Source organism: Schistocerca piceifrons, chromosome 1 (assembly GCF_021461385.2).
Source record: "Schistocerca piceifrons isolate TAMUIC-IGC-003096 chromosome 1, iqSchPice1.1, whole genome shotgun sequence".
Taxonomy (NCBI): Eukaryota; Metazoa; Arthropoda; class Insecta; order Orthoptera; family Acrididae; genus Schistocerca; species Schistocerca piceifrons.
In genome coordinates, this window is record NC_060138.1 from 1,218,619,341 (window position 1) to 1,218,634,439 (window position 15,099).

At 39.8% G+C, this 15,099-nt stretch overlaps 1 protein-coding gene across 1 annotated transcript in view; it reads right to left on the minus strand.

The window, feature by feature from the left end:
* Window positions 1–307: 307 nt before the first annotated feature.
* LOC124802771 (heparan-alpha-glucosaminide N-acetyltransferase-like) overlaps window positions 308–15,099 on the minus strand; it is a 314,616-nt gene continuing 299,824 nt past the window's right edge. Inside the window, exons 12-14 of the mRNA XM_047263768.1 lie at window positions 14,184–14,370; window positions 1,606–1,718; window positions 308–666 (exon numbers count right to left, since the gene is read on the minus strand). Of these exons, the coding sequence (XP_047119724.1) occupies window positions 485–666; window positions 1,606–1,718; window positions 14,184–14,370 (482 nt within the window). The 3' untranslated portion in view covers window positions 308–484. The remainder of the gene's footprint in view (window positions 667–1,605; window positions 1,719–14,183; window positions 14,371–15,099) is intronic.

The following is a 15,099-nucleotide window of genomic DNA, read 5'->3' on the forward strand; positions in this document are numbered from 1 at the left end:
TGCTACTGCGAGACGAAATTGTTGGCACAGAAAAGAATTCATGTTGGGCCCATCAAACCAGTTAGAAGAGTGATGACTTGAAAAAAAGCTTCAGATTGTAAAAGTCTCTATTTCTGAGTAAAAAATGCAGGGCTCGTGTGTAGATGTTATGGATATAAGATTATACTTTCATTCTTTGTCCACATTCATGCAGTTTTTTGTCTGTATTCTACACCATAAAAGGAGCTAGCAAAAAATGGTTAAATTTAAGAAATACTATAAACAAAAATAGAAAAATAATCATTCTTTAATATGATTACAGGTACAATCTGATCTGTGATATGTAGTATGGCATTATGATATTCATGTCCATTCACTGTAGTTGTCAGTAGATAAATTGAATTCAAATATTTATGATTAAAAGTAAAAACTGTTCACTTAAAAATGAATATTTACAAATTTTATACATAACAAAAAAGTCATATTTTCATTTTTGTACATTGAATTATAAAGCCAAAAAGAACTTTATATGATAGAGCCACACAGCTATTATCACCCAAAGGGCTGTTCCCCATATTGATTCTATGAGCAACATGAAATGTGTGTTCATCCTGCCTATGGCCCAGTGCCATGGGAACAGATCATGACCTATTTCATGTCCTACATACATTATGGTGGCATTCATTCCTGTAACAAACAAAGAACAATTAGACTAGCACAGTGGAATAGGCAAGAAAAAGACTATTTGATCTACCAATAAACCTCTCAAATGGTAGTTTTCTTATAAATATTGGGTCCTTGTCACTCTGGAGACTTTGTCCACTTAGAAGAATGTTAGGCCTATGAAAACAGCCATTTACACCGTTCTTTTTAAAGTGTTACTAGCATATATGTAACTGATGTATTTTCAAGGGTAATACACATTATAAAAGGGCCAAGCTTCAAGATTTGTTTTTAATATTTACTTCAGGTCTTTGAAAAATTACAAAATTTTAAAATAATTGTGACAGAAAGTATAATTCTCCTCCCAAGACAAAACCTTGAAGTGAGTTATTGGGCAGTTTCTTCCCCTTGAGCCTCCAAAATGTCTTGCTCTCTCAACAAATTTGACATATCTGTAGCAGAATTACAGCAAACTGCAAAACCTTCTGAGTACATGAATGAAATTACATCAGTGCAAACATGTTGGCTCAGCCCTTCATGACAGCAGCTGTTAAGCTCGCTAATGTTTCCTTCGAAATAAATCTAGATATTGACAACAGAAGGGGAAGAACACAAAATGACCACATAGTGTTCTCATACAAAATCAGTACAGTTTTTGAGCAATAGGTGGCTCATGTGTCAAGAAAACTGCACCCCGACTTAGGTTTAGTCTTTTTAACACAAAACTGTGGCCCGAGTTACGCTAGGTGTGGTCTCCAAAGTGTTAATCAACTAGTGTATCTGCACTATTTCTTTCTATAAGTTACAGATAAAATAATTATACTTTTAGGGAATCAATTGTCTATTTTAATTTTCTTTCCCATTTTTTAAAACTGCCCGAGTGAGCTGCAAGTGCCACGTCAAAGAAATTCACAAGAAAACTGGCTGCTTGTACTCTTCTTGCAAACAAGTGTAGAAACTTACCAGGATAGAAAAATGGGGCTCCACTCCACCAATGTTTGACATCAATCAGGAAGTAGCAAAAACTCAGCAGGTAGAACGCAAAGCATGATGTCACCAGCACAAAGGACAGCGACCTACAACCAGTAATGTGAAAGAGTTAGACACATGTTGGAAGAACCATGACCCTAAGTCATATTCACATAAACACATACACACACACACACACACACACTATCTACTTTCATCCACAGCCATACTCTGCAAACTACTGTGAAGTGCATGACAGAGGTATGTCCCATTGTACCAGTTATTAGGGTTTTTCCCTGTTCCATTAACGTATGGAGTGCAGGAAGAACAACCATTTAAATACCTCCTTGTGTGCTGTAATTAGTGTGATTTTGTCCTCACAATCCCTATGGGAGCGATATGTAGGGGTTGTAGTATATCCCTAGAGTCATCATTCAAACTTTGTGGGTATGCTTTCTTGGGACAATTTATGTCCACCTTGACGAGTCTACCAGTTAAGTTCCTTCAACATCTCTGTGGCACTCTCCTGCAGGTCAAACAAACCTGTGACCATTTGTGCTGCCCTCTCTGTATATGTTCAGTGTCTCCTTTTAGTTCTATCTGGTACGGGTACTATGGGTAGCACATACATGAGCAATATTCTATGCAGAGGCACATGAGTGATATGTAAGCAATCCCCTCTGTAGGCTGGTTGCATTTTTCTAGTATTCTACAAATAGACTGAAGTCTGCTACCTGTTTTACCCAGAATTGAGCCTATGTGATTGCTCTGTTTCATGTCCTTACAACGTGTTAAACCAGGTATTAGCATGATTTTGCTGATTCCAATTGTAATTCACTCATGTTATAATCGTAGGACACTACATCTTTTTTTCCTGTTGTCAAGTGCAAAAATTTTACACTTCTGAGCATTTAAAGCAAGTTCCCAATCTTTGTACAGGCTACACTTCATTATAGATAACAGTATCATCTGTGAAACATCTGAGGTTACTACTAATACTATCCACAAGGTCATTAATGTACAACATGAATAGTGGCATACACCCAAAGTTACCTCTACATCAGCCACTGACTCTCCATCCAACATAACTTGCTCCATCCTCTCTATCAAGAAATACTCAATCTGGTCACAAATTTATTTTGATATGCCATACAGTTGTACTTTTGATAATAAGCATAGGCATAGTATTGCATTAAATGCTTTTTGGAAATCAAGAAATACTGCACCTACCTGACTCCCATAAGCCATGGTTTTTAGCATGTCATGTGAGAAAACTGTGAGCTGGGTTTCACATGATTGACACTTTCAAAATCCATGTTAGTTGGCATGAAGGAGGTCATTCTGTTTGAAATAAGATTCCATAACAAGTAGATGTGAAGGATATTCCATGGTAGTTCTGTGACTCATTTCTGTTACTATTCTTATATACGGGTGAGAAATGTTCTTTCTTATAACTACTGGGCACAGTTTTTTGTTTGAGAAATCTATGATGGATTATAGTTAACATAGGAGCTAAACTAGCTACAAATTGGATATAGAATCAGATAGTGATTCCATCAGGCCATGGGGCTTTGTTCATTTATAACAATTTCAGCTGTTTCTCAACACCACTGACAATAATATTTATTTCTCTTCTTTTCAGTGGTACAAGAATTATATTAGGGTAATATTCCTGGATTTTTCTTTGTAAACAATCAATATAACCAGAATTAACAATTTCTGATTTTATTTTGCCATCCACAATTTCAGTTCTATCTCATCCACGAATGTCTGGACACTTAACTTTGGTTCCACTAGTAGCCTTTACGTACAACCAGAATTTCTTTTTGTTTTGTGAAGCTATGATGGCTTCATGGATTACTCCTTTGACTTTCATTCAGTATATCTTTGTCTATAGCCTTGTGCTTTGTTTTACACCTCCTATTCAGTAGATTCTGCTCCTTTAGAAGTTTCTTTACAGTAACTGTGTACCATGGAGTAGCCCTCCCATCATGAACTGTTCTACTGGGTACATATCTGTCCAATGCATGGTCAACTATTCTTTTAAATGTGAGCCATAGTTCCTCTGCATGGTCTTTCTGAGCTAAAAGTTTGAAGTTCCTCACTGAGACATGACACCACTGCTTCTCAACATAGTTTATCGAACATATAGATCTTTCTACCCTCTGTACTTTGGCATTCATTGTTGTTACAATGGCCTCACGGTTACTGATACCAGTGTAAATGTGGAAACTCGTCTTATAATACATACTGGCAATGTTAACTAGTTCTTCCAAAGTTCCAGAATATGGATGAAAGTAAAGCTGTGGGGTGGAGACATGAGTCATGCTTGGCTCTTGTCCACAAAAGACAAAGGTCCCAAGTTTGAGTCTTGGTCCAGCACACAGTTTTACACTGACAGGAAGTTTCTGGTTCCAGAATTCCAAACAGATGAATAATACCTATGAATTGGAAAAGGTTGAGAGGATTACCTTTTTTTAATATTCTTCCAATAAATGTCAGCTGGAATGTGCTTTTCCCACAACACCCTGCAGACCATAGAATTGCAACACCAGAAAGATGGCATGCAAGAGGCATCAAAGTGGCCTGAAATATACTACATACTCCCATATGTAAATGATTATCATTTTAGCACAACCACACACAGTAGGCAAGGAATGCCATCCACAAATTTGATATAATTAAAGATTACACAGTTGGTTTCTCATTCAGAAATTGCATTTGAATGTTGATTGTTTGTAACAAGCTCATGTTATGCCTCGTGTAAGAAGTACTGGAAATTGATAGTGGCAGTGATGTAGCCTATCAAGACTGCAGTTTATGGTTCATGATATTGCTGCTCACGTTGCTTGGGATCCCATGATTGTTATGTGAATATGGTATTGGTTCAGGAGGGTCATACTCAACGTCATGCATAATCGTACAGCCAAGTCACAAACTTGAAGTGAGGTTATGGTCTTTTCTGCATCAACACAAGTATCCACATAGGCAGTGCGACACTGTATGGAGCATCATGGACTGTCACGAGGGTGACCATTGTTGCAGCTTCCCATGTCATGGCAACAGAGAGTGGTGTGCCAACACTGGTGTGAACACAGTGGATGCAGCAGTGGCCTGTATATCATCTCTTCAGACAAGTCCAGATTCTGTGTACAACATCACAATGGATGTAGCCATGTGTGGTGTCTCCAAGGAGAATGAATGCAGCCATATTGAATTTGACATCATCATACATATCTAGCACCTGGTATGATGGTTTGGGGTGCCACTGGGTACACACACAACACCCTGTAATTTCAGCTGCACCCATTACACTTTAGACAAGCTAAGGACTAAGGCTCTGCCCTATCTTTTAAATTTCCATAACTTTATCTTTCAGCATGGTGCAAGACCACAAGTTGTCCATCCTTTCCTGGCCTATCTTTATACAGAGGTGTTCCACTGTTGCCCTAGCAACATTTACCCCAAATGTCACACCCACAGAAAACATCTGGTCATGGGTTTCCTGGAGACTGCCACACCACCACTCACCAGCCACTATGATTGACAAACTCTCACAGAGCTGAAGCAGAGCTGAGATAGCCGTACCTGTAACCAAGCGCAGTGCAACTCAATGCCTAACCTGTTTAGAGATGTTGAGGTTGCCAAAAATGCCAGCACTGTGTTCAAATTTTCCAGTTTTTATTGCCATAGTGGTCTGCTCACAGTCTTGGGTGTGATATGTCTGAGAGAACTGATAGCTTGTGGTTTATTATGGAGTAAAAATGACTTAACTGATTAATTTTTGAACTAAATATTCACAATTGACAATTTCAATTCATATTAACAAAAAATGGTGTCAAAAATTGAATATAAAAAGTTAAACAAGGGAAAATCCAGGATGGAATGTAACAACATTATGAAAAAGACAGCTACTACTCACCATATAGCAGAGATGCTGAGTCACATACAGACGCAATAACAAGGCTGTCAGAACACTCACTCATGCAAATGTAACTCACACACACATGACCACAGTCTCTGTTGCCAGAGACTATGATCATATGTGTGTGAGTTGTATTTGCGTGAGAGAGAGAGAGAGAGAGAGAGAGAGAGAGTGTTTGTGTGGGGGGGGGGGGGGGGCGGCATGCATGTGCTTTTGTACCCCATCAGTCCAAACAGTTTCGAGGCTTGATTAAGAAAACATAGAGCAAAGTTAAGATGGTGGTCTGAATGCTTCTGGTGTTCTGCATAGTACTCCCCTCTTGAATAAAATGCGCAGAACATAGTACAACCAAGTAAAACTATCAGAAAAGTCCTTCTTTGGTGTGTGCACATTCTTTGGTCTTGGTGAACCATCAGCAACCCATTCAGCACTTTGCCATTTTGTGGTAGGTGTCTTGTCACTCATCATGATATTTTCCAGAAAAGCAATCGAGTCATGACTGGCATCCACACATTATCATATTTGTTCAGGAGTCAAGGTGTGCAGGACAAACTTTGCACACACTTTTCTCTTCTGGAGAATGTCTTGAGCACATGATTTAGAGATGCTTATTCATTCTTCCAATGTGAAGTGTAATACAACATTGACACACTACTATCACAGGCCCACTACTTAACACTGACTGGTCAAATGCATGTCTGTTGTTTACAGTTGTTAGTTCAAACTGACACCACAGCTACATTGCATGTATGCCAGAAATAAAAACAGTCTCAGAGTTTTCTGGATGTATGTTGTAGGTTTACTCTAGCTCACCAAAGGATGTGTGCAAAAGTTCATAAAGTTTCCAATCTTTTTTGTGTACTTGTCAGTGAGAAGAATAGCAAGTTGGGTCATCACCATCTGCTATTATTCTGCACTTTGTGGCATCGATAGGTCACATCAATGACATAAAGTATGATCTTTGAACTCTAACTGCTCTGACAAGTCACCATGTTAATGTCCGAGTCAGCCTTTGTACCTAGTAGAGTGTATATGTGTATCTTTCTTTGTGCTGAAATATATGTATGTATAGACATTTATGGGAACAGTTTGTTGCATATCCGTATTCCCGTTTCCCATATTGGTAACCCCGAAGTTTCTACATCTTCCACGACTTCTGTGCAGGCTGTGTGTAATCAACAGGTTTTACGTTCAATGCCAATGCCACTTCACCCAATGTTTTATACGAGGATTTGGGGGCTCAGCTACTACTACCAGGCAACTCCAATCCCCTGCCAATGGTTGTTTTGCCGCTAACGGACAGTGATTCACATCCCCAATGAAGTTAACCTCAAACTTTGCAGCTCTGCAACGGCCAAGTGTTACGCCGTTACCTCAAACAATGGACTCAGGTTTTGTGTCGCCGGACTGTGCACACCAACATATGAAAGGTGAAGTGGACAATTTCCAGAATCGTGTAACGATCGACCGCTCGTGTAGTTTTCAAAGGGACCCAAATTCACACATGTGCTTTGATCCTCTACGCACCGCAACATCAGTGTGCAACACCGTGTGCAATGCTGCCATTCATGCAAAACACACCTGCAGTCAACTGCTATCAAGCTATGTCAGTTTTGCCTTCCTCACAGTTTAATACCGGACATTTTTATACATCAAGTTCACCAGGCTCAACTACCAGATCTGTCGCCCAGTTCCTCAACCACGTGGGTTCGAGCACACCTGACGGCGCTTCACCATCCTGGAACGTTGTACCATGACAATGTGACTGCCAGCAGGTTTCACCAGTGATTTATGGTCCTACCACACGGGGCGCATTTCCAATGTGCACAGAAAACTCTCGCTGTTGCCACACTAAGTACCACGCCAACCCCTGCTAGTCATTCTGTTTCCATCACGACATGTGATTTGGCTTGCGAGTGCTCCACCCTCACGGACAAAATTGTGACCTGCGTCACTAATCTATGCAGCAGCACAACTCTGTCAGCAAAACGATGAGTTGAAACAACGCATTGCTCACACTTTCGACGAGCTCACCATGGCTTGTACCTTGCTGCTGCAACTGCAATCCACAGTTCCTTCACCTGATCGACCTTCATCAGCAGACTGTGTGTTTGTGTTATATATCTGCATATTTGATGTTAACAACCTGTGTAAACCAAATCTATCATGGTGATGTTATTTTGTCAGACTTCGTATATAAAACTGCCCTGTTATTATCTTGTCACCGTCACACTGTGTGATGGGGTTGTGAAAGCAACTAGCTGTAAATAATCTGTTATGTAAAGGCTGAAACCAGTCACCATACAGCCAGTAGTGACAATAAATGTGGGCAAACTCAAATTAATTAAAAGCTGTGTGATGTACATTATTGGACTATTTCTCATAACACTGGTTTACAGTTATTCAGCTAACATTCTTCAATGAGACACCGACAGCAGAATAAAAGCTCACAGATAGATAACATCACAAACAACCCAAGAGTTTTACTATTCAGTGAGCTGTCTCCTATCCTCCTAAATCATTTACAAAATAAATAGGTTGTTCTAAGTGTCACTGGACTCTAATTATGCATCCTGACCACACCAACACAATAACAGTTAAAAACATTTGTTGTTCAATTTTCATACTGTTTAAGGACAATTTCTCTCCCCAAGAATTGTAAATTTTATTTGAATAAATGAATGAACTTGAAGGCACAATGAGATAATGTTACTTGAGATTCCAAGATTAATCAGTTTACAGAAAAGATGAGTGTGGTAGCTAATTATCTGCATATTTCACGGATCATAATTGCACCCTCACCATTTTTTTAGAAGAATGGCAACATACTACTCATTTACATGATTGTTTAAGGTTTTTCTCCATCATGCAGTGATTTATACTTAAATTAATGGCCATTCTTTCTCTCTCTCTCTCTCTCTCTCTCTCTCTCTCTCTCTCTCTCTCTCTCTCGTCCTCCCCCACCCACCACCCCTCTCTCTCATACATACAATTTTTATTATCACCCTGTAACACATAACAAATGGCCCATAACCATCGGATAGTGCTGAACTCTACTATGAATGCCACTGCTGGTTTACTGGCTTATGAGTGATGGAGACTGTTCTCCAGCTTGGAGACAATTGACCTTTCTTCCCTTATCCAACTAAATGGGAGGTAGCCTGGGATAACCATGTTATTTTAAAAGAAAATTATTTCCACGGGGTGGTTGATGTTCCCTTACACGCCTTTGGAAAGACCTTCTGAAAGTGTTGACAAGAAGCAGCACCTTGCAGCAAGCTCTGTGAGTATTAACAGAAAATAGCCAATTGAAAACCTACATTCTGCTCTAGAGGCTTACTGATCCAAAGGTCTGAATATTAAAATAATTTTGGAGCAGTTTTGGAGCTTGGGGCCCAACTGGCAAACCTCAAAAGGGTAGGATGGAAATCACAACCCTGATGTTTTAAACATATTGTACATATAGGGTGTCCAGGAAGTAGGGATGAATATTAAAATGCTATATAACATACAAAATTTATTGAAAATGTAATGTTTTTTTCCACAAACACATTAAATAACTTCTCCCATTTTTGTATGAAAAATTATATCCTCCATATGACCACCCAAGGCTGCACAGTAACAAGCAATGGGTTAGTTGAAGTTCTTGGTGATGCGTTCACAGACATCTGCTGGGAAGCTGTTAACAACCCTTTTAATTTCATCCTTCAATTGGTGCATTGTTTGTGGTTTGCTCACCTACACTTTTGATTTCACAAATCCACACAAAAAAAAATCACAAGGCATAAGATAGCACGATCTGGCAGGCCATTCCTGGTTGCCACGCAAAAAGATAATATTTTGAGGAAACTTCTCATTCAGCACAGCAATTGTTTCATGGGATGTGTGACATGTCGCACCATCTTGCTGAAATGAAAAATCATCATTTTCAACAATAAGAGGGAAAAACCAATCAGAAAGCATGTTTTGGTAATGGTCAGCATTCACAGTGACAGCAGCTCCCTCATCATTTTCAAAAACATACGGGCTGATCACTCCTGCTGCCCAGAACCAACACCACACAGTCATGCATTCTGGATGCATCTCACCTTCCACAGTCACTCGTGGATTTTAGTTACCCCAAATTCTGCAGTTCTGCGTATTGATGAAGCCACTGAGATGAAAGTGCACCTCATCTGAGAAAATTATTCTTTTTGTGAAGTTCTCATTCCCTGCTTGTCAAGCCAAGATCCATTGCATAAATCAATGTCTCTTTCCATGATCTGCAAACTTCAACTCTTGGGTAAGTTGAATCTCGTATGTATGCATTTTGGGATCTGAAAGTGTTTCACAGTGAACTTGGTCATAAATTCAATTGTTGAGCCTGTCAGTGAACCAATTTTCTGGGGCTTATGGTCACACTGCCATGCACAACAGCAATACTTCCTTATTTTTGAACAGAGCATGGTTGTCCAGTTTTTTAACATTTGAGACAGGACCTGTGGTTTCAAACTTCCGGATCAACTTTCAAACTGATGATTCGGTTAGAGCAGTACTGTGTCTGACAAGGGAATGGTCCAATAAGACATGTCGAAACCCACTCTGAAATTTTTTACACAGAAAGAAGACAACGAAATAAATGCACTGTCAAAATTTTAGCTGCTAAGAGTCATTGCAAGTATGAAACAAAAATAGTTGAAAACTGCCAAATTCATAACACACTAGGAGACAATAGAAATGTACACCCCTACTGGCACTGTAGCAACTGCACATGCACAACTAAGAACACACACACACACACACACACACACACACACACACACACACACAAGGTCAGCAGTACATTTGTAAACAGGACAAATGACACAACCCGATTGTAATTTGTAAAGGATGTTTCAGGTAGCTGTTCGTTGATAGTTTCAATTCAGGGGCATGATGCTGGATCTGTTACCAAGAGAAGATATTCTATTTGCAAAATACTGTTGAGAAAATTGAGTGAAACTGCATTTGTCACTGTCCTCATAATGAATCTAATGCCCTCAACTTACATTTTGTGTAAGGACCATGATACAAGTTAAGAGAAATTAGGGATCATACAGAGGCATGTAGGCAGTTGTTTTTCCCTCACTCCATTTGCAAGTGGAACAAAAAAGAGAATGACTAGTGTTGGTACAAGGCATCCTCCATCATCAACCATATGATGGGTTGAGGAGTATGTATGTATGTAGATGTACACCAGTTTTGTTGGCAGCAAGCAATAATTACTCAAGAATGTTAATTACAAAACTAAATTATCATCTCTGGGTGCAAGCGTTCTGAAAACCATGGAAGTACAGTTTTGCTCACTCAGTTCACTATCTGATTTTTCAGTGCTTTCAGCTACAGTTTTGCTAACTCAATTCACCATCTGATTTTTCAGTGCTTTCAGCTACAGATTTCGTGGTAATTGCTGAACTATATCTGACTGTTTATTTTGTTAGTGATGATATCATGCTTTCAACAAAAATGCCATTATATTTCCATAACTGCATTTACACATCACGTGCTTCTGATGTTAGTGAAATCCAGAGTTCATGCTTCTGACTTGTTTGTGTTCTGCATGATCAGTAACTGTTTTATAAATGACTGTCTAGGTATTATATTTAAAATACAAATTGTGTCAAATGGGCATAATAAATACCTTAGTTATGGGGAACAGCATACAGGTAGAGATATAAATCCAAACAATAGTTCTTTACTTGAAGTCAAAAGCTCTATGAAGTATTTTGAGCTCTAAAACCAAAAACCCTGTTGGTCTGTCACATCTGGATACCTTAGTGAGAGGGTTCCAAGAAAGTATTAATAAGTTTTATTCAACTGCCCCCCCCCCCCCCCCGTCCATGGTGGCCCCAGTAGGATGCCAAATCATAGTCTGCCTTGGCAAGGTGGTGATGAATTATACGTTGCTGTTGTGGTCTTCAGTCCTGAGATGGTTACTTTTTACTTTGAGTGTGAGTGTAACACAGGAACCATGCAACACAGCCTTCAAATATAGGATAAGCTTAAATAATCCACTGGGTTTCAAAGTACTGCATATAGACTGGTAAACAATGTACAAAGACAGGTGATAAATGAAAATATGGATACACTTACCAAGTTTAAAAAGCTTGCCTTGTAACTCGCATGCGCACTAACTGGGAGGCCTGTGATGGCACTGTACAAGATGGTGTCAATGCAGGAGAAGAGTTTTCGTGTGTTATAATATGCGGAGTGAAGGTCAAGCATTCAGCTTCCATTCATATGCAAATGCAGAAAAGCTGCACCTGGTCACCAGAGCACTTAGCATTGGTTCCACCAGTTTCATGATATTGGTTGTCTGTCCAAAGGTTAAAGAATGGGGCAACCACATGTCTCAGATGAAATCGTGGAACAGGTAAGAGAGCATTGTGCACAAACCAAAAGAATCAACAATTCGTGCAAGCTGTGAACTGGGTGTTCCACAAAAAACAATGTGGAATGTTTTGCGACAGCATTTGCATTTCAAACCCTACCATCCACAACTGTTACTACACCTGACTCCAGACAATTATGCCACTGATTAGAGTTTTGTACCCAAAAGTAGCAAGCTATGGAAGACAATGATGACTTTGCAGGAACTTTGATATTCAATGATGAAGTAACTTTCCATCTGTTGGGAAATGAGGATAATCACAATGTGAGTGTATGGGGTACTAAGTTGCCACACATATGTGTGGAGTTGGAAAGGGCTTCACCGAAGATGAAATGAAACAACATTATGAAAAGGGAAGTTGCTACTCACCATACAGCAGTGATGCTGAGCTGCAGATAGGCACAACAAAAAGACTGTCACAAACAATGCTTTCAGCCAGTAAGGTGACAGAGACAGCACAAACACAGTCACACAAACGCAACTCACACACACATGAGTGCAGTCTCAGGCAACTGAAGCCACTCTGCAAGCAGTAGCACCAGCGCTTGATGGGAGTGATGACTGGGTGTGGTCAAGGAGGAGGCTGGGTGGGGAGGGGGAGGGATAGTAGTTTAGGGTTGGTGGACAGTGAAGTGCTGCAGGTTAGCTGGTGGGCTGGCGAGAGGTGGGGAGGGGGGGGGGGGGGGAGTGGAAAAGGAGAAAAGTAAAAAGACTGGGTGTGATAGTGTAAGAGGGCTGTGTAGTGCTGAAGTGGTAACAGGGAAGGGGCTGGATGAGTGTGGACAATGACTAACAAAGATTGAGGGCAGGAGGGTTATGGAAACGTAGGATATATTGCAGGGAAAGTTCCCAGCTGCACAATTCAGAAAAGCTGGTGTTAGTGGGAAGGATCCATATGGCACAGGCTGTGAAGCAGTCATTAAAATGAAGGGTGTCATGTTTGGCAGCATGCTCAGCAACAGGGTGGTCCACTTGTTTCTTGATTTGTTTGTCCGTGGCCATTCATGTGGACAGATAGCTTGTTGATTGTTATGCCCATATAGAATGCAGCACAGTGGTTGCAGCTTAGCTAGTAGATCACATGACTGGTTTCACAAGTAGTCCTGCCTTTGATGGGAGAGATGATGTTTGTGACCGGACTGGAGTAGGTATTGGTGGGAGGATGTATGGGACAGGTCTTGCGTCTAGGTCTACTATGAGGGTATGAGCCATGAGGTAAGGGGTTAGGAGCAGGGTTTGTGTAGGGATGAATGATACCTGTGCCGTATCCAAGACAAAGGTGTATGGTCCCCTTTCTCTCATCAAGCAAACAGTGACACATTCCATACACCTTCATATGTTGCAGTTGTGTTTGTTGCCATAACTGACTACTCATTACCAAGCTTTCATCTTTCAGTAGGATGGGGATCAACCTCACTGGAGCATAACTGTCCGCATCTTTCTCAACAGAGAACTGCCATATAGCTGGATATGACACAATGGTGTTGGTGAAGTTTCCCTGTTGCCATGACCCACCAGGTTACCAGAGCTCATGCCATGTGATTTTTCCTGTAGGGTTATGTAAAAGACAAAGTTGATGTACCCCCAATGTCAACAACACTGCAAGAACTGCAGGAACACATCACTGATACTGTGACAGACATTGACAGAAGCATGCTAGTGGACATGTGGACAGAACTGGATTACTATTCGAATGTGTGCTGGGCGACCAAGGGTGCACACATTGAACATTTGTAGAATGTCCCAGAAACATGGTGAGTGTATCTATCTTTTCATGTATGATCCAACTTTGCACATCATATACTTGTAAATAAACAGGGCTTTGAAACCCAATGAATCATTTACGCTAACCGTGTACTGTTCTAGATATCCAAAGACAAGCTAGAGAGCTCCCTCTCTGTTCAAGAAATCTGTGAATTGGATTCCTTATCTGAATATAAGATTAAAGTGAATGTTATCCTCATTATCAGCTTCATTTGTGCATCTTATTTTATGTAACTAAGTATACACATTTCATCACACAGTAAATGAGAAAAATAATGCTTCGTATTAGCATATGTCATCTATGTCAGCAAGCCACATCAGAAAAAAAACCACACACACACACACACACACACACACACACACACACACACACACACACAATCTATTTATTCAAGTATTTAACTTTGTGTCTTATTTCCATATAAAATGAGGAAATTACTTTGTGATTAAGATACACTTTCCATAATTGCTTACCACAGATTCTTGTTCACGGGTATCCAGCCATCTTCTTTGCTGGCCAAGCATAATATTGCTCCAATTATTCCACATATAGTACCCCAAGAAAGCCATCGAAGAATCCTTGACTTCCATTCCCAGAAGAGTATTAGTGTTGTTCCAGCTTGGACTCCAAGGATGACTTGAAAAATACTAGTGATACAGCCTGCAACGAACAAAGAAGACAGCACTTTTAAATATTTCTATAAAAGATTATATAGTGGTCTCCTCTAAAAATATTAAGTGAAGGGTAAAGGTTCTATGTTTCTTTTTTTTCAGTATATATTGTGAGCAGCAAGTCGTGAGTTCCTGTTTCCACAGTCAACATTCTAATTAAAAGGCTGGCCACTATGGATGAGCGGTTCTAGGCGCTTCAGTCCAGAACCACACTGCTGCTACGGTTGAAGGTTCGAATCCTGCCTCAGGCATGGATGTGTGTGATGTCTTTAGGTTAGTTAGGTTTAAGTAGTTCTAAGTCTAGGGGACTGATGACCTCAGATGTTAAGTCCCATAGTGCTTAGAGCCATTTGAACCATTTGAATCCAATTAAAAACTTCTGAGATATTAAAATTCTTTTTTTAATAGCTGTATTTATAATAAAAATTGGCACTGAAGGTAGAAAGAGCCATAAAAAATCAGACTTTTCTTTCAAAATACCTTCACAAGGAATGGAGAACCCTACTATATTCTTTCAATTCAATTTTTTTTAAATTAATGTCTCGTATCTCTGCTCCAAATCCTCTTCTCTTCTTAGTATTGCAGTGTTATATTTAACACTCCTAAATCATCTTGGACTTCCCAAAACAAACTGTTCTTGCTTCTGTTTTTCCAAACATAGTTGAAATGTTGCTTTGGTAGACTGATTTCTGATAATCTTTAAATGTGGCAGAAAAGT